The sequence below is a fragment of the Talpa occidentalis genome, unplaced genomic scaffold (assembly GCF_014898055.3).
Source record: "Talpa occidentalis isolate TD23 unplaced genomic scaffold, MPIMG_talOcc4v2.1 talOcc4.14, whole genome shotgun sequence".
In the NCBI taxonomy this organism is placed as follows: Eukaryota; Metazoa; Chordata; class Mammalia; order Eulipotyphla; family Talpidae; genus Talpa; species Talpa occidentalis.
This window is the reverse complement of record NW_023601433.1, coordinates 64,350,627-64,364,194: the sequence shown is the minus strand read 5'-3', so window position 1 is coordinate 64,364,194 and position 13,568 is coordinate 64,350,627. Positions and strand designations below refer to the sequence as shown.

Genomic DNA, 13,568 nt, shown 5'->3' with positions numbered 1-13,568 from the left:
TTCATGCTGACTTTTGGATGTTCAACAATGCCATGTTGTTTTCATTTTTAGCATTCACATAAGACTTTGTGTTTTTAAACTGTTGTAAATTTAAAGGTCAGAATTTCTGTCCCTTTCGAGCATTAAAGTTAAAAGAAGCATAGAATGTTTAATACACTCTCAAACAAATTAGTCTGATCTCCAAGTAGTGCTAAGATGGTCTGCTTTCTAAATGACAGGAATTTAATGGCTTTTTAATATAGGCAATTTTCATGACACTTTTAAGTTTCTGAATTTGTTTAAGTATTATAATTGCATGTACACATATATACATATAGTTGTATATGTATGCATGTACACATATAATTTTACTCCAGATGTGTTCTTAAAGGAAAATCTCACAGACCTTTTGGGGCAATTATAATATATATGATAGTTCTTAACAATCATATTTCTTTTTCCAGCATGTAGGAATGTGGTGACTGTGAATCAAACCTATGGCGTCTTGGAGAGTATACATCACCCAGATCCCTATTCTACCAATGAGCGTTGCAACTGGACCATTCAAGCAACAACTGGAAACACTGTGAATTTCACATTTGTAGAGTTTGACTTGGAATATCACACAAATTGCTCCACAGACTATTTAGAGGTATGTATTTTGAAGCTAAATAAATTCTTGCATTTTCAGATCAAATCAAACAAGGTAAGCTAGAAGTCATCATGCATTTTAGAACTGAATTCATAATTCTGCCCTATACATCTCTAATATGTCAAGTCCATGGTATTTGAACAGGTATATTTCATGTCTCTCTGCTATATCATCTTAAAATATCATAAAGTATATACATAAATAACTATGTTTGGAGGTTTCATTGTAGCTTCTAGAATGATTGACTTCATGTTTTTTAAATAATGCAGAAGCAGAAGAGTAACGTCTATTTTTGTTCATCATAATTGTTTTATATAAAGTCCCCTGTGCATCTCACAAACACAGCAGTTTGTTACATCATATTTTTGCTATTTGTAATTGAATCCTCATGCCCTGATAGACAAAAGCTTTTTGAAGGTGAGAGTGGTTTTCTACTTACTTTGGTAACCCAGGCATGGATTGTAGAGTTGGAATTTTATAGGAATTCAATAAGTTTAGGTTAAATTGAGTGTTATAATCATATTTTAGTATCAGTCTATTGTTACCTATTGATTAACGAGAATGAACTGATTTCTCAATTGGTCATTTTGTAAAATTTCTACACATTCACTGCAGCTCTTCTAGCCTGAACACAAATTGAAATAGAACTCAAGGTCTTTCAAGGTGTTGCATATATAACAATATGCTAGGCACTATATGAGTGATTTGATGAAACACAATGGCAAAAGCTACAGAGGAGAAAAACTTTTGAACTTGACTTTAAAGAAAGCTTTGGCAGAGTGGGGGAGGAAATGAGATGAAAGGCTTCCAGGGACTGGACTCTACCTCTTTGTACTGACTTAAGGATAGTAACATTAAGTTCCATCAGATAATTTTTGGAGGCATTTGAAAACTGTCAAATAAAAAAAAAATACATGTTCCAGCAACTGTAGAGCAGCTAATTAGAAGCCCTTGGTAGAGGATGTTACAGGCATGCCATCTATCTTGTGTAACATTGATGGTAAAAGCAGCAAAATACAGAATGAGAAACAGAAGTTTAGCAAAGCCTTCCAAAGAATGATACTGTTGCCAGAGGGAGGAGATTTTATTTCCATTTCTGTAAGCCAAGGGGCAAGACCAGAGCAATAACTGCCATGGTTGGTCTATGATGGAAATTTTAAGAGTGCATATAACCATTTAAGGAAAGAAAAGCCAGAAACACAAAATTCATTTTCCATTATTTTAATAACTTTTAGTTTAAGGGTTTATTTCAAATGTCTTTGCCAAGTCCCAACTGAGTGACTGTTATTGCTGCCAGAGCTGAGTTATTTTGAATTAATGAAACAGAAACTATGAAAGAACTTGATTAGAAATTGGTCAGTGATTATACCTAGCTTTGCTGAGAGGTGTAGGTTGGTAAAGAACCCATCGGATAGATAACCTATCCTTTATTATCTTGTCCTCTGGGCAAAACAAAATGAGTCAGATTTGGAAATAAAATAGTCAGTGGGAGAAATGATCATTTGCTTATAGGAGTAAGAACATTTTGGCCATGCCATTATGGGAAGTCAACCTTAAGAATTCTTTCTGTATTTTACAATTTTATTTCACTTTCTCATTTTTCTTTTTTGAGTCTGAGTCTCCATATAGAAGAGGTTTCTAATAGGTGATTGACCTTGCAAAAACAAGTGATGAATTAGGGAGAAATCACAGAGCATGTATTAGATTAGCAGGGAGTTGTTGTAGGTTGAGAAGAGGAAGGAGAAACTGCTCTGCCCAGAGTTACACTGATTACTGGGGAAGACTTTTCAACTCTGACCTTTCTTGATCCTTGGGAGCACCTCCTCTTGCTATCTGTCAACTTCTATTATACTCTTCTATTATACACCTATTATACACCTTCTATTATATTCTGTTTTTCCTTTCTGTGCTTCTAAGGCACAATAACCTTGTAGAAAAACTACAAATATATATATATATATTTTTTTTTTTAAAGATTTATTTTTATTTATTTATACAAGTACTGGGTATAGTCAGAAGCACGGGAGGGTGAGAGAATTCACCAGAGCCAGAGCTGGGAGCAGAGCAGGCAGAAGGACCGAAGCACACTGCTGAGGGGAGCAGCGGGTGGCAGGAGAGGTCTGCGTGCCATCCCTCCTCCGGGGCCGGGGGCAGCCGGGGATCAAACCTGTGCTGCAGAGGCTGCGGGCAGCTTCGCAACCCAGCGCTCAGCCGCTGCGCCACTGGGGAGGCCCTACTACAAATATTTTTGTAGAAAAACTACACAATACAAAATATTTTGTCTACAAATATTTTTTGTAGAAAAACTGCAAGGTTATTGTGCCTTAGAAACATAGGAAGGAAAAATAGAATATAATAGAAGGTATAATAGGTGTATAATAGAAGAGTATAATAGAAGGTTACAGAGATCAGCAAGGAGAGGTGCTCCCAAGGATCAAGAAAGGTCAAAGTTGAGAAGTTTTCCTCAGTAATCAGTGTAACCCTGGGCAGAGCAGTGTTTAAGGAATGGTTAGAGCAAGAGCAGGACTATAGTGTGAAGACATGAAGCAAGAGAGTGAGTATAGACTAAGTCTATAAATTCACTGTCCAAGGTCTTAGAAGCAAATCAAATAAATTATGACCTCTCTTCACTAATCCTCAGCAATCATTTTCCTAATAACTCCTCATGTGATAGCTCTCATGGAATACCCTCCTCTGCATGTGTTCTTATATGTCAGTGCCTCTTAAGATATGACCACAAAAATTGGATGCAACTCTCTAACTAACTTGGCCAGAGTTAGCTATGCTGTCACTGTATTAACTCATTCATGTATTTCTGGTATTGTTGGCTGAGGTTAAATTAATTTATTGTTGTTCAAGTCATAAAGTTGGACTGTTAGTGACTTATAATATCCAGTGCACCTTTACATTAATTATATTGACTTCACAGCCTTAGCTCATATAATCAAAAAATATATAAGCTAAATATGGATATTTTCCTAGGATATTTTTCCTAGAATATTTGACAATTGGCCTGAGAATACTATCATATGATCCCTCTGAATCTTGATTCTCTGGTATTCAAAGCATTATTCATTTATATATAGATTCATTGGCCACAGACCTACTACTTATTCGAAAATAATTAATAAAAATGTCAAAAAAGATAGAACCTGTTTCAAATACTCTAAAATAATAGGTTTCTTCAATTAACACAAAATCATTACTGAATGTATTTGGGATAACATTATCCAAACAATTTGGTAATAATAATAGTTCATCTTCATGGAACACTTCTTATTTGCTTGACAATTCTCACAGCAGCTATGCAATTCTTACCTAGTAATGTAGGAAATAATATTATGCTTATTTGCAGGTGAGATGATTGAGGCAAATGTGAGTTTTCCACAGTCACAAAGATTCTAGGTGGCAAGACCAGGCTTTCTACCAAGCACTGGGGCTACACACTGATTCTCTTAGCCAAAACATCACATGCCCTTTATCTGAACACTCTTACACAAATTTCTGTCACAATTTTCTAATATGAGGAAGCTTCCAAGGAGCCCTTTAATTTACCATTCTAATGGCACTGTCACAAAAAGAAGTTTGTTATTTTAGAAGTTGATGTTCATAGATAAGCACTGGTAATTTATTATTATCTTTACTACATGCTAACAAATTATTTTTGGAGTCTGATATAGATTTTTTTTTTTCAGAAGTTACTGTCAATCTTATTAATATGTGAGGTTTTGGGATAAATATTTTCCCTGTTTTGAAAATTAAAACATTTTTCCTTCAGACCTTTGACAGTCCTCTATTTTATTGTTCTGCTTTGTACTCTTGGTTGCAAGTACATACTCACACTAAACCATGTATAAAAGATTTGTATTTGTGAAGGGGCAGTTACTCTGAGGAAGGAAAGAAAACCTCATACTAAAAATAAATTGAAAGGCCAGGGGAGGGCAGGACACAAGTTCAGAGGAGTCACCCCTCTCTCTCCTTTTTGATGAGTTTGTTGCTTCCCCTTGAATATCTGTCCTTCATTTTCATTTTTCTCCCTGAAAGCTCTTCCTCAGTTTCTACAACATCACAATTTTAGCTTCAACATGATCACCCCTCCATGACTTTGTATGACCTTTGACTTACAGTACTTACAACAAACTAGACCTTGCCTTGGTGACAAATCAAAAGCACAGATGGTTCATATTTTTAAGCTTGACACCAAAAGGATGGAGCCAACTTGCTTATGAATGGGCAACACAGCTGGCCCTGGAGTGAGATCCAGCACTGCTCACAGGTCATGTCTGTGGGCTGAGGGAGCATCTTTGAGCAGAGGTGTGGTTTCTGCTGGCATGCTAAAACATTCCTTAAATACCTATACACTTAGAAAGATTACACTTGTTCTGCAGTGAACATACCTTTTTCTACTGCAAGAGGTGATGCACTTAAACTTGGAAAAGTTTATTTAAAGGAATTGACTGGCAAATCTTCTACCTTGGATTTCAGTGGTTCTTCCAGCTTTAAATACAGGCATATTTTCCCTTCATCATACATATTACACTCTCTTCTGCAAACATCCTATTTTCATCTTTCTTTTGCAATAATCATAGCTTTAAAAGTAGACATCCCCCCCCCAAATGTGCTCTTTCCTAAAGTTTAGCTATTTTGTATGGGTGCTCATAAAATGATCAGAAAGCTTATGAATAGCCCCATAAGTTCCTTATTAAATTGATTTATTTGGAGATTTCTCCTTTCATTGCTCTAAAAGCCCTGATTTTGTGGACAGAATTTATTTTTTTAAGACTGATTTTTCTTGAATCATGTCTCCTTTTGTCCTTGCTTTTCTTTTTTCTTTCACTTTTTAAATTTTTTTGGTGTGTGGATTCAGACCTCCTTTTGAAGTCTCACTTCCCAACCTTAAGCCTATGACTGATGTTTCCACTCATCACAGGCTCCAGGGAAAATTGATCACTGTCCCCAAATGCTTTGGTCACCACCTCATTAGTAGTCACTTCTTCGTTGGCCAGAGTTAGTTCAGAGTAGCATTTCACTATTTTCTTTACTTTTTGGCAGAGGAGAACATAAAGAATTCGCCCAATGCTATGTTTTTAAAAAAGACATCTAAGAGATGTGCAGATGGCTAAAATTATCTCCCCACTACCACCTTTTTTTGGTATTTCTTTTTCTCTGCCCAGTGTTGGTATGTGTCCTTTGTAAAAAAAAAAAAAAAAAAAAAAGTCTTTACTGAGGAAGATGCTGATGGAAGATAAAGTTCCTATAACTGGTTGCTAAATCTGGTTGCATTCCAGAATCATCTGTGTATCTTGTTAGAAAAACACATTCCTAGATCCACCTCAGACAGACAAATCAAAATCCCTAGGGATCCCAATAGAGTGAGCCTACCTTAGTCCAGCACTTGAGTCCAGCACTTGAGACCAGTCCCTTAGTCCAGCACTTGAGACCACTGTCTGTTGTCCATCTCTACCATGGCAATATATTTTATCCTTACTTCAATGCTCTTTCCTGGGAATTTATAAATATTTTAATAGGTATCTTCTTAACATTTACCTTTGAGTGCTATGAAATGTTTCTTTTTCAACAGGTTTTACTTTAACATTGTTATAGCTAAATAATATGCCTTATCTCACCAAGACCTGGTGATTTGGTTAATATCACACTTATTTATTACATAAAATGTCATATATATATATATTGCATTTTTATATTCATTCTAAACATTCTCCCTACCGCCTTTCCTTATTTGGCACCTTTGCCTTTATCATCTTCCATTACACCCTTTCATAACTTTATATGCCTTTCTCTTCCTCTTTACCACTTATGGTAAATATTTCAAGTCCTCTGGATTATGTCATTGAATTCTGTCAAATGCATTTCCCTCTTAGTCTTTATAAGATTCATTTCATCTCTTGCCAAATTCTCTTTCTGATGTCATCTTATTCAACAGATGTTTAGATCATTATTTATTACAGTTCCATATCCTCCTTTCATTGCAAAATCATGCATTTCAAGTGAAAGAGTAGATGAAAACTGAATCTATATCTTTCAATCCTACATGCAGTTCTGTGGTTGTGTTTTGTAAGTCTGGAGCCTGAGCACATTTTCCATATCAGGTCCTTGAAACATCAGGCTCTTGTGATATTTAGTTAGGTTAATAATATTTATTTACTAGCTGTTGGAGAAACTCATAAGTTCTCAGATGCTTAATACAAGTTTATTTCTCAGTAACATTGGAGTTAGGAAGGTATTTCCTGCCTTACATATGGCATTTCAGAAACAGAGACAAAGGGGAAGTTGATTTAGGGAAAGCTGTGTGCTATGAATATTAATGTTTCATAAATTAAGAGACCTAAGTTCTAATAAATGTAGGAAGTCCCCAGTGAACCAGAATTAAACAGGGTTTATTGTTTTGTTCTGGTTTTGCTGTTGTACTTCCTCAAGATGTTACTATCTTACATGTGATTTGTTCATTCATTTACTCATTCAAATATATTTTAGACACCTAGCCTGTGGACTATAACTGTTTTATGTCAGTTTTCTTTGTTTTCATGGAAGAGACAGATGGTTCTCACACAGTACAGATTTAATTACAGTTGTGTAACATGCTGTGAGGGAAAATTATTGGGAGCTCCAAAGATATAGAATGGAAGAACCAACCTTATCTGTGGGTCAAGGAAGGCATCCCTGGGGAAGAATCACTGAACAAAGGTATAGAAAGGCTGGAGGTCTCACTAGGGGAGTTGTGTATGAGGAAACATCAAAGAGAAACAAAGCTGGGCCAAGTTAAAGTTTCCATTTTTATGCTCATAAAAATAAGGGGGGCCTCCCCGGTGGCGCAGCGGTTGAGCGCTGGGTTGCGAAGCTGCCCGTGGCCTCTGCGGCGCCGGTTCAATCCCCGGCTGCTCCCCGGCCACCGGAGGAGGGTCCCGCATGGCGCGCAGACCTCTCCTGCTGCCCGCTGCTCCCCTCAGCAGTGTACTTCGGTCCTTCTGCCTGCTCTGCTCCCCGCTCTCGCTCTGGTGAATTCTCTCACCCTCCCGCGCTTCTGACGGTACCCAGTGCATGTATAAACAAACAAACAAGCAAACAAACAAATAAATAAAACATGTCTCTATTAAAAAAAAATAAGGGAAACTTTTAAGTTCATGAGATATTAGAAAGTTCTCCTTCATGTCTCAGATATTTATTTTGAAAATTACAATAATAAATGGCTATTTTGTGCTAGGTACTATTATAGACATCTTGATAGATATTATTCTGGATCTTCACAGTACAGCATAATCTGCACAGTGCAGTGCGGTCATTGGGTATTTTTATGCATGCCATTTAACAAGCAGGAGAATTAGGGCTCAGTGAAGTAGCAACACTTGCTCAGGATCACTCTGCCAGGAGGTGGCGGAACCCAGGTTCACTCTGACTGGAGTGTGGGTGCTGGAGTACACCTGGTCTCAAAGCTTGGCTCCTCCTCACTAGCTGTGACCTTGGGCATGGAATTGAGTCTCTTGTTGCTTTGGTTTTCTCATGTTAAAGGGAGGGAATAATTACACTTTCTTATGAAATTGCTATACATTGGATAAGATCATACCTGGCAAATACTGAACACTCAAGAAGCGCATGTTACTGTTCTCCCACTCTCCTGGCCATTTGGCCATTCAAATTCTTCTCCCTATTGGAACATGTGGTGGTATGGTATGAAAACAGATTTGTAGCGGTTTAATCCTATAACCCCCCAAACAGAAACAACAATGTAAACCAACACTGTGTCAATAAACATAAGCTGAAAGAAAAAAAATAAATGCAGAGGCCATTTTTTTTTTTTAAACCCAAGCTTCCCACAACCTTTTAGGACATTGTTTTAATACTTACAGTAGTCTCATGGCTTAGACATGCCACCTTCACTCCTTATGACTTGTCAATAGTGAGTGACTGCTTCTCCCTCGTGGGGTCTGACTTCCTCTCCCAGAAGAACCTTGAATCTGTTTGGCAGCTCTGACAATCCAGAATTTGTTCTCTTTCTTTTCCAAGTTCCCTTACTCCATGTATACAGCCCTTAGTAGGTGTTTGACATCTTCTGCTCTTTTATTTATTTGTTTATTTATTTTTGAAAACTTTTTTAAAAAAGATTTATTTATTTATTTTATACAACAACTGGGGTACAGGCCAGATGCATGGGAAGGTGAGAGGATTCACCAGAGACAGAGTGGGGAACAGAACAGGCAGACTGACGAACTGCTGAGGGGAGCAGTGGGCACGACAGGAGAGGTCTGCCTCACCATGTGGTACCCTCTCCAGTGGGGATCGCACTGGCGCTGCAGGCTGTGGACAGCTTCACAGCGTGGCACTCAACTGCCTGCGCCAACAGGGAAGGCCCTTCTATTCTTTTAAAAGCTTTATATTCACCAAATAAAGGATCAGGAAAAAATTATTAAAAATAATAATGTAATAAATTAAAAACCAAAATTAAAACAACCATAAATCAGAGACATTCTGCAGGGGATCAGGGGGAGGAATCAAAACAAGGGAGGGAAGAGCACAAGGGCCTATGATGATCGTACATGGATGAACTGGTGGTGGGAATTTTATAGGAACTACACCTGAGAGGAAAAATCATACATTGTCCAAAAAGGAAGAATGATCTAAAATATATATAAAATGAAAAGAAACTTTACATTTACATTCTGTCTTAAAAGCAGAACAAAAGCAGGCATTTATGATTGCACCACAGATTACTGATGGTCACATGAAGACATAACAGATTCTGTAAAGGGCCCAGGAACAATTTCTTCAGTTACCAAATTTTTGGTTTAAAGATAAGCACATTTGGAAATAACTTCAGGGAACTAGTCTTTCTGTTGTTCTTGCATGAGTCAGTGAAATTAGAATTGCTTAAATCATCTCTCTTCTACCTGTTGACTACTATGAGATGCTAATGATACATAAAGAGATTACTGTATCCAGTGCTCACTCATAAGAAAATGCTTTACAGGTGCCCAGATCACATAATAGAATGTACTATATAACTCAATAGTCTCTGTACCTGTTCATCTAGCTTAGTGCTTAATAGTGAAGACTTAAGCAAGGTAGCCTGAATTTAAACCCAGATTCTACCACTTATGAGCCAGGTAACACTGAACAAGTTGCTGAACTTCTAGGTACCTTGATTTCCCCATCTGTAAATGGGGAGTTAGTGTCAAAGAGTTTATATACATAAAGAGACAGAACAAACTGGGCATGCAGTTCACTTTCAAATTTGCACCTATAATGATGTAGGAGATATACCTCAATGGGCTATAGAGAAATTCACAAATAGAGAACATTTGATTCTTTAGGTTGAGATGTAACTAATGGTTCATTTCTCAAGATAATTTCCTCTTGCTTTCTCTGCTGCTCGATCTGTTAATGCATTGACATATTTCACAAAGGATAAATGATAAATGATTTAGTTCACTTCTTTTACTCTAAAGTCAAGAAATGTAGTGAAGATAATATCATTTCCTTTGACTAATGGGAATTTGATGTATTATCAATGTTACTTTAAAAAACTGTGTTATTTTCTATTATTACAGACATAAAGGACTTTGCCATATCCTTGAATTTTAATATTTAAAAATTATCAATGAAGAAAACAAGAAAAATTCCTCTTGAGTAGCTTATACCTTTAAAAAGTATTGCATCACTAAATTTCTACATACCTCACTTTCCAGTGCTCTAAAATAGGGATAACAATACTACCAGTATTTTAGAATTTCTAGGAATTTTACTTTAGGTGATGCATACAGAGGGCTTAGAATATTACCCAGCACAGAGGAAGTACTAATAAATATTATCCAATATTATTATAACATAAACACAAAATTATGAATGACTTCTTGTTCTCTAACACAATTTTCAGTGAATGAAAGGCTTTGATTTCCAGAAGAGCTGCCCCAGTTGTGATTTACATAGATAGATGGGCCCTAGTAGTGAAAGCAAGTTTCTTTACCTCAGCCTCTCAGCTTTCTTACAAAAGCCAAGGGATTCTATAGCTGAATCTAAGAAGTATTGTAGTTAAAATTCATTTTGACAGACAAAGAAATGCAAAGAAGCAGTGAGATTTTATGTCAGAAAAGCAAGGGGTCTGAGCTGACTCTCATCATCATGGCACCTCCTTAAACACTTCCTAGGGAGATGAGTCATGTTTCCTGCCACTGTCTGTCAGGGGAAGTTTACTTCTAGGATGCCTGGCATTTTGCTTATAATTCAGAGATAAGCTATTTCAATTCAGAGAGGACAACTGCTATTCAAAAACATGCAAAAAAAAAAAAGTGACAAACAGTATACCAAACAATTCAATTTATGTCTAGATAAAAGACATGAGTCTAGCATTCTACTAAATAAACATGATCTGTGTTCAAAAGAAGTTTAGAAAGCTGTATCCATTGATTAATTGAGCCAAATACTTCATGGAGTCATTAAGTGTAACCAGAGGCATTTTATAAGACTAAAGTTATCAGAGAAAAATATGATGTTTTTTAATTATAAAAAATCTGAATGTGATCAAAATCCCTTTCCTCAAAAGGAAATGCTAATCTTGTCTTACCATTCCTCACAAAAAAGAATTTTCATGTGATTGCGTTAATTTACTACAGTTAATGAGGCAAACACAACAGCTTTCAAAAGAGAGCCTTTGCTCTCAAATTCAAAAGAAACTGTGTGTGTGTCCTCTCGCAAGATTCTCTTCAGACATGAAGGACAGAATTAGGGTGAATAATAATCAGATCTCTCGATAATTTCCAAGCTAAACTTAAACCAGCAAAATTTCCCATTGTTGTTCAAAACTTAAAATTGCTCTATCTGTATTTCCTCTGCTGGTGACTCTGCTCCTTAGACTACAGGCTGCAAGTGCACGGAGGTCTCTCCCACCAGGCATGAGTAAGAGTGCATAGATCAGAATACTAATTTTTAAAATTAGGATTCATTTTGTGGGTTTTGATTAATTACATTGATTTTCTGTTTTTAAAAAATGGGAATGATTTCCAATCACAACATTTCAGAGTTTTTTTTTCCAAAAAGACCCCTTTACCTTTTCATTTTTATGTTTGCTATTTATTTAACTGTTTTTTTTTTCACTCTGCATAAATTGGAGGAGTCTGCCCAGCAGTGCTCTAGGTTCTTCAGCTCAAGATTCTACAATTTCATGTTCTATGAACCAGATTCTTTCCTATATCTGAGTTCATCGAGCAGATGGTGAGGCTTTTAGGAGGTACTAATTAAAAAAAAAGTTCAGTCTTCCACTATAGTGGTAGAATTGTCAGAAGGAAGGTTGCAGTTCATGGAATTAAGTGTTCCTGTGTGCACAGGAGAGTATGCTTGGCTTTCGAAGCATTTCACTTACCACTAGGGAGGGAATTAAGCAATTACTGCACCATCAGCGACTATCAAAGCTTATGTTTCTAAGAAGTCTTTAGTCCCTGAACATCTGAAGGAATTCTTTTTCAATAATTAGTCTTAATTAATAATGAAAACCTATTTACAATAAAAAGGGAAGCATTTGGCAGACAGAATATGGTTTTAAACTAATGCTGGAGGAGATTACCTTATATAATAACATTACATTTTATTTAAATAACATTGTTTTACAACACTTTACATGATTTAGAAACATGTAGGCTTCAACTTCTTCAGGTATAAGTTACCACACCACAGTATAATTTAATGTATTAATTTTCATGTACAATATTTGGATACATTACAAAAAACTATTGCTATAGACAGTGTAATATATTTAATTGACCAGCTATGTATCTGAAAACCCAAAAGGGTATGGAATTCTGAGTTTGGAAAATCATCAACAAATATCTACATTGCTGTGTCAATAGATTCCCCAAAGAAAACGCTTTAAAAATCTGATCACATCGAAATACATAATTACAAGAAATATGGAAAACAGAATAATCTAGATAAAATAACCTGAATTATATGACTACTAATTTGGTGGTGTTTATTTCCTGTATTCTTTCCCTATATATTTATTTTATTTTCATATCCAAAGGGCATCATATTATGACTTCTTTTCCATCTAACACTAGCTTGTGAATGTTTCTCCTCATCATTTACAACACTGCATATTCCATCATCACAATATAGCCACTAGTTCTTATTGTGGGGCATTGGGAATCTTTTGAAATTTCTACTATTTTAAGCAATGCTGAGATAAATACATATGTAGATATATCTTTGCACAATCCATTATTTGACAATTATTTAAAAAAAAATCAAAAACCAAACCGACCTTTGTCGCTTCTAAAATGAGTAACATGTAGACAATAGAAATAAAAATATCAATGCTCTATTAAGAGCAGTCAGCAACCAGCCACTACGTGGAGAAGAAGGATGTGATCTGTTTGAGACAGCTCTCTAATTTGGAGTGACATAAAATCACTCAGAATGTGGTATTTTTATGGGTTTCTTGTTCTCATGCAAAGTCTGGCACTATGAGTAATTGTTTAATTTTAGATGGGTGTTTCATATTTCCTGCCCCACCCCATCAGCACATGGCAGCACTGGCTTTCCTGGGCCTCGGGACCTATGTGCTGGAGTGCACTGTATGTGGCCACGTGCCCACTGGAGGAGACTTCACCTCCATCATGGAGCCATCTAGATTCCAACAGGCTTTGCGTATTGGCTTTCTTCCTCAACATTTGCCTAATTTACTCTCCAGAATTTGATTACATTTTTAGCCCTCTGGGTTTTTCTCATCCACAATGGAGGTCTTTTACCCTACTCTATGATCTTGTTCGGCAATTGCTACCATATTGCATGAGTATTTCAAAGCCCTTCAAATTTGAAGTAAATTCTGAAAGTTCTAAGTTTATCCTGGAGATTGTGTGTAAACAACATTTTTAATAACTACACTAATCAGGCAGTTCTTTGGATACCTGTTACAGTTGTACTTTGGGAT

General features: G+C 36.4%; 1 protein-coding gene across 2 annotated transcripts in view; it reads left to right on the top strand.

Annotated features, from left to right (window-relative positions):
- CUBN (cubilin) overlaps positions 1-13,568 on the top strand; it is a 225,935-nt gene that overhangs the window by 55,566 nt on the left and 156,801 nt on the right. For both annotated transcript variants that reach the window (XM_037510673.1, XM_037510672.1), the window contains exon 27: positions 444-631. In XM_037510673.1, the coding sequence (XP_037366570.1) occupies positions 444-631 (188 nt within the window). The remainder of the gene's footprint in view (positions 1-443; positions 632-13,568) is intronic.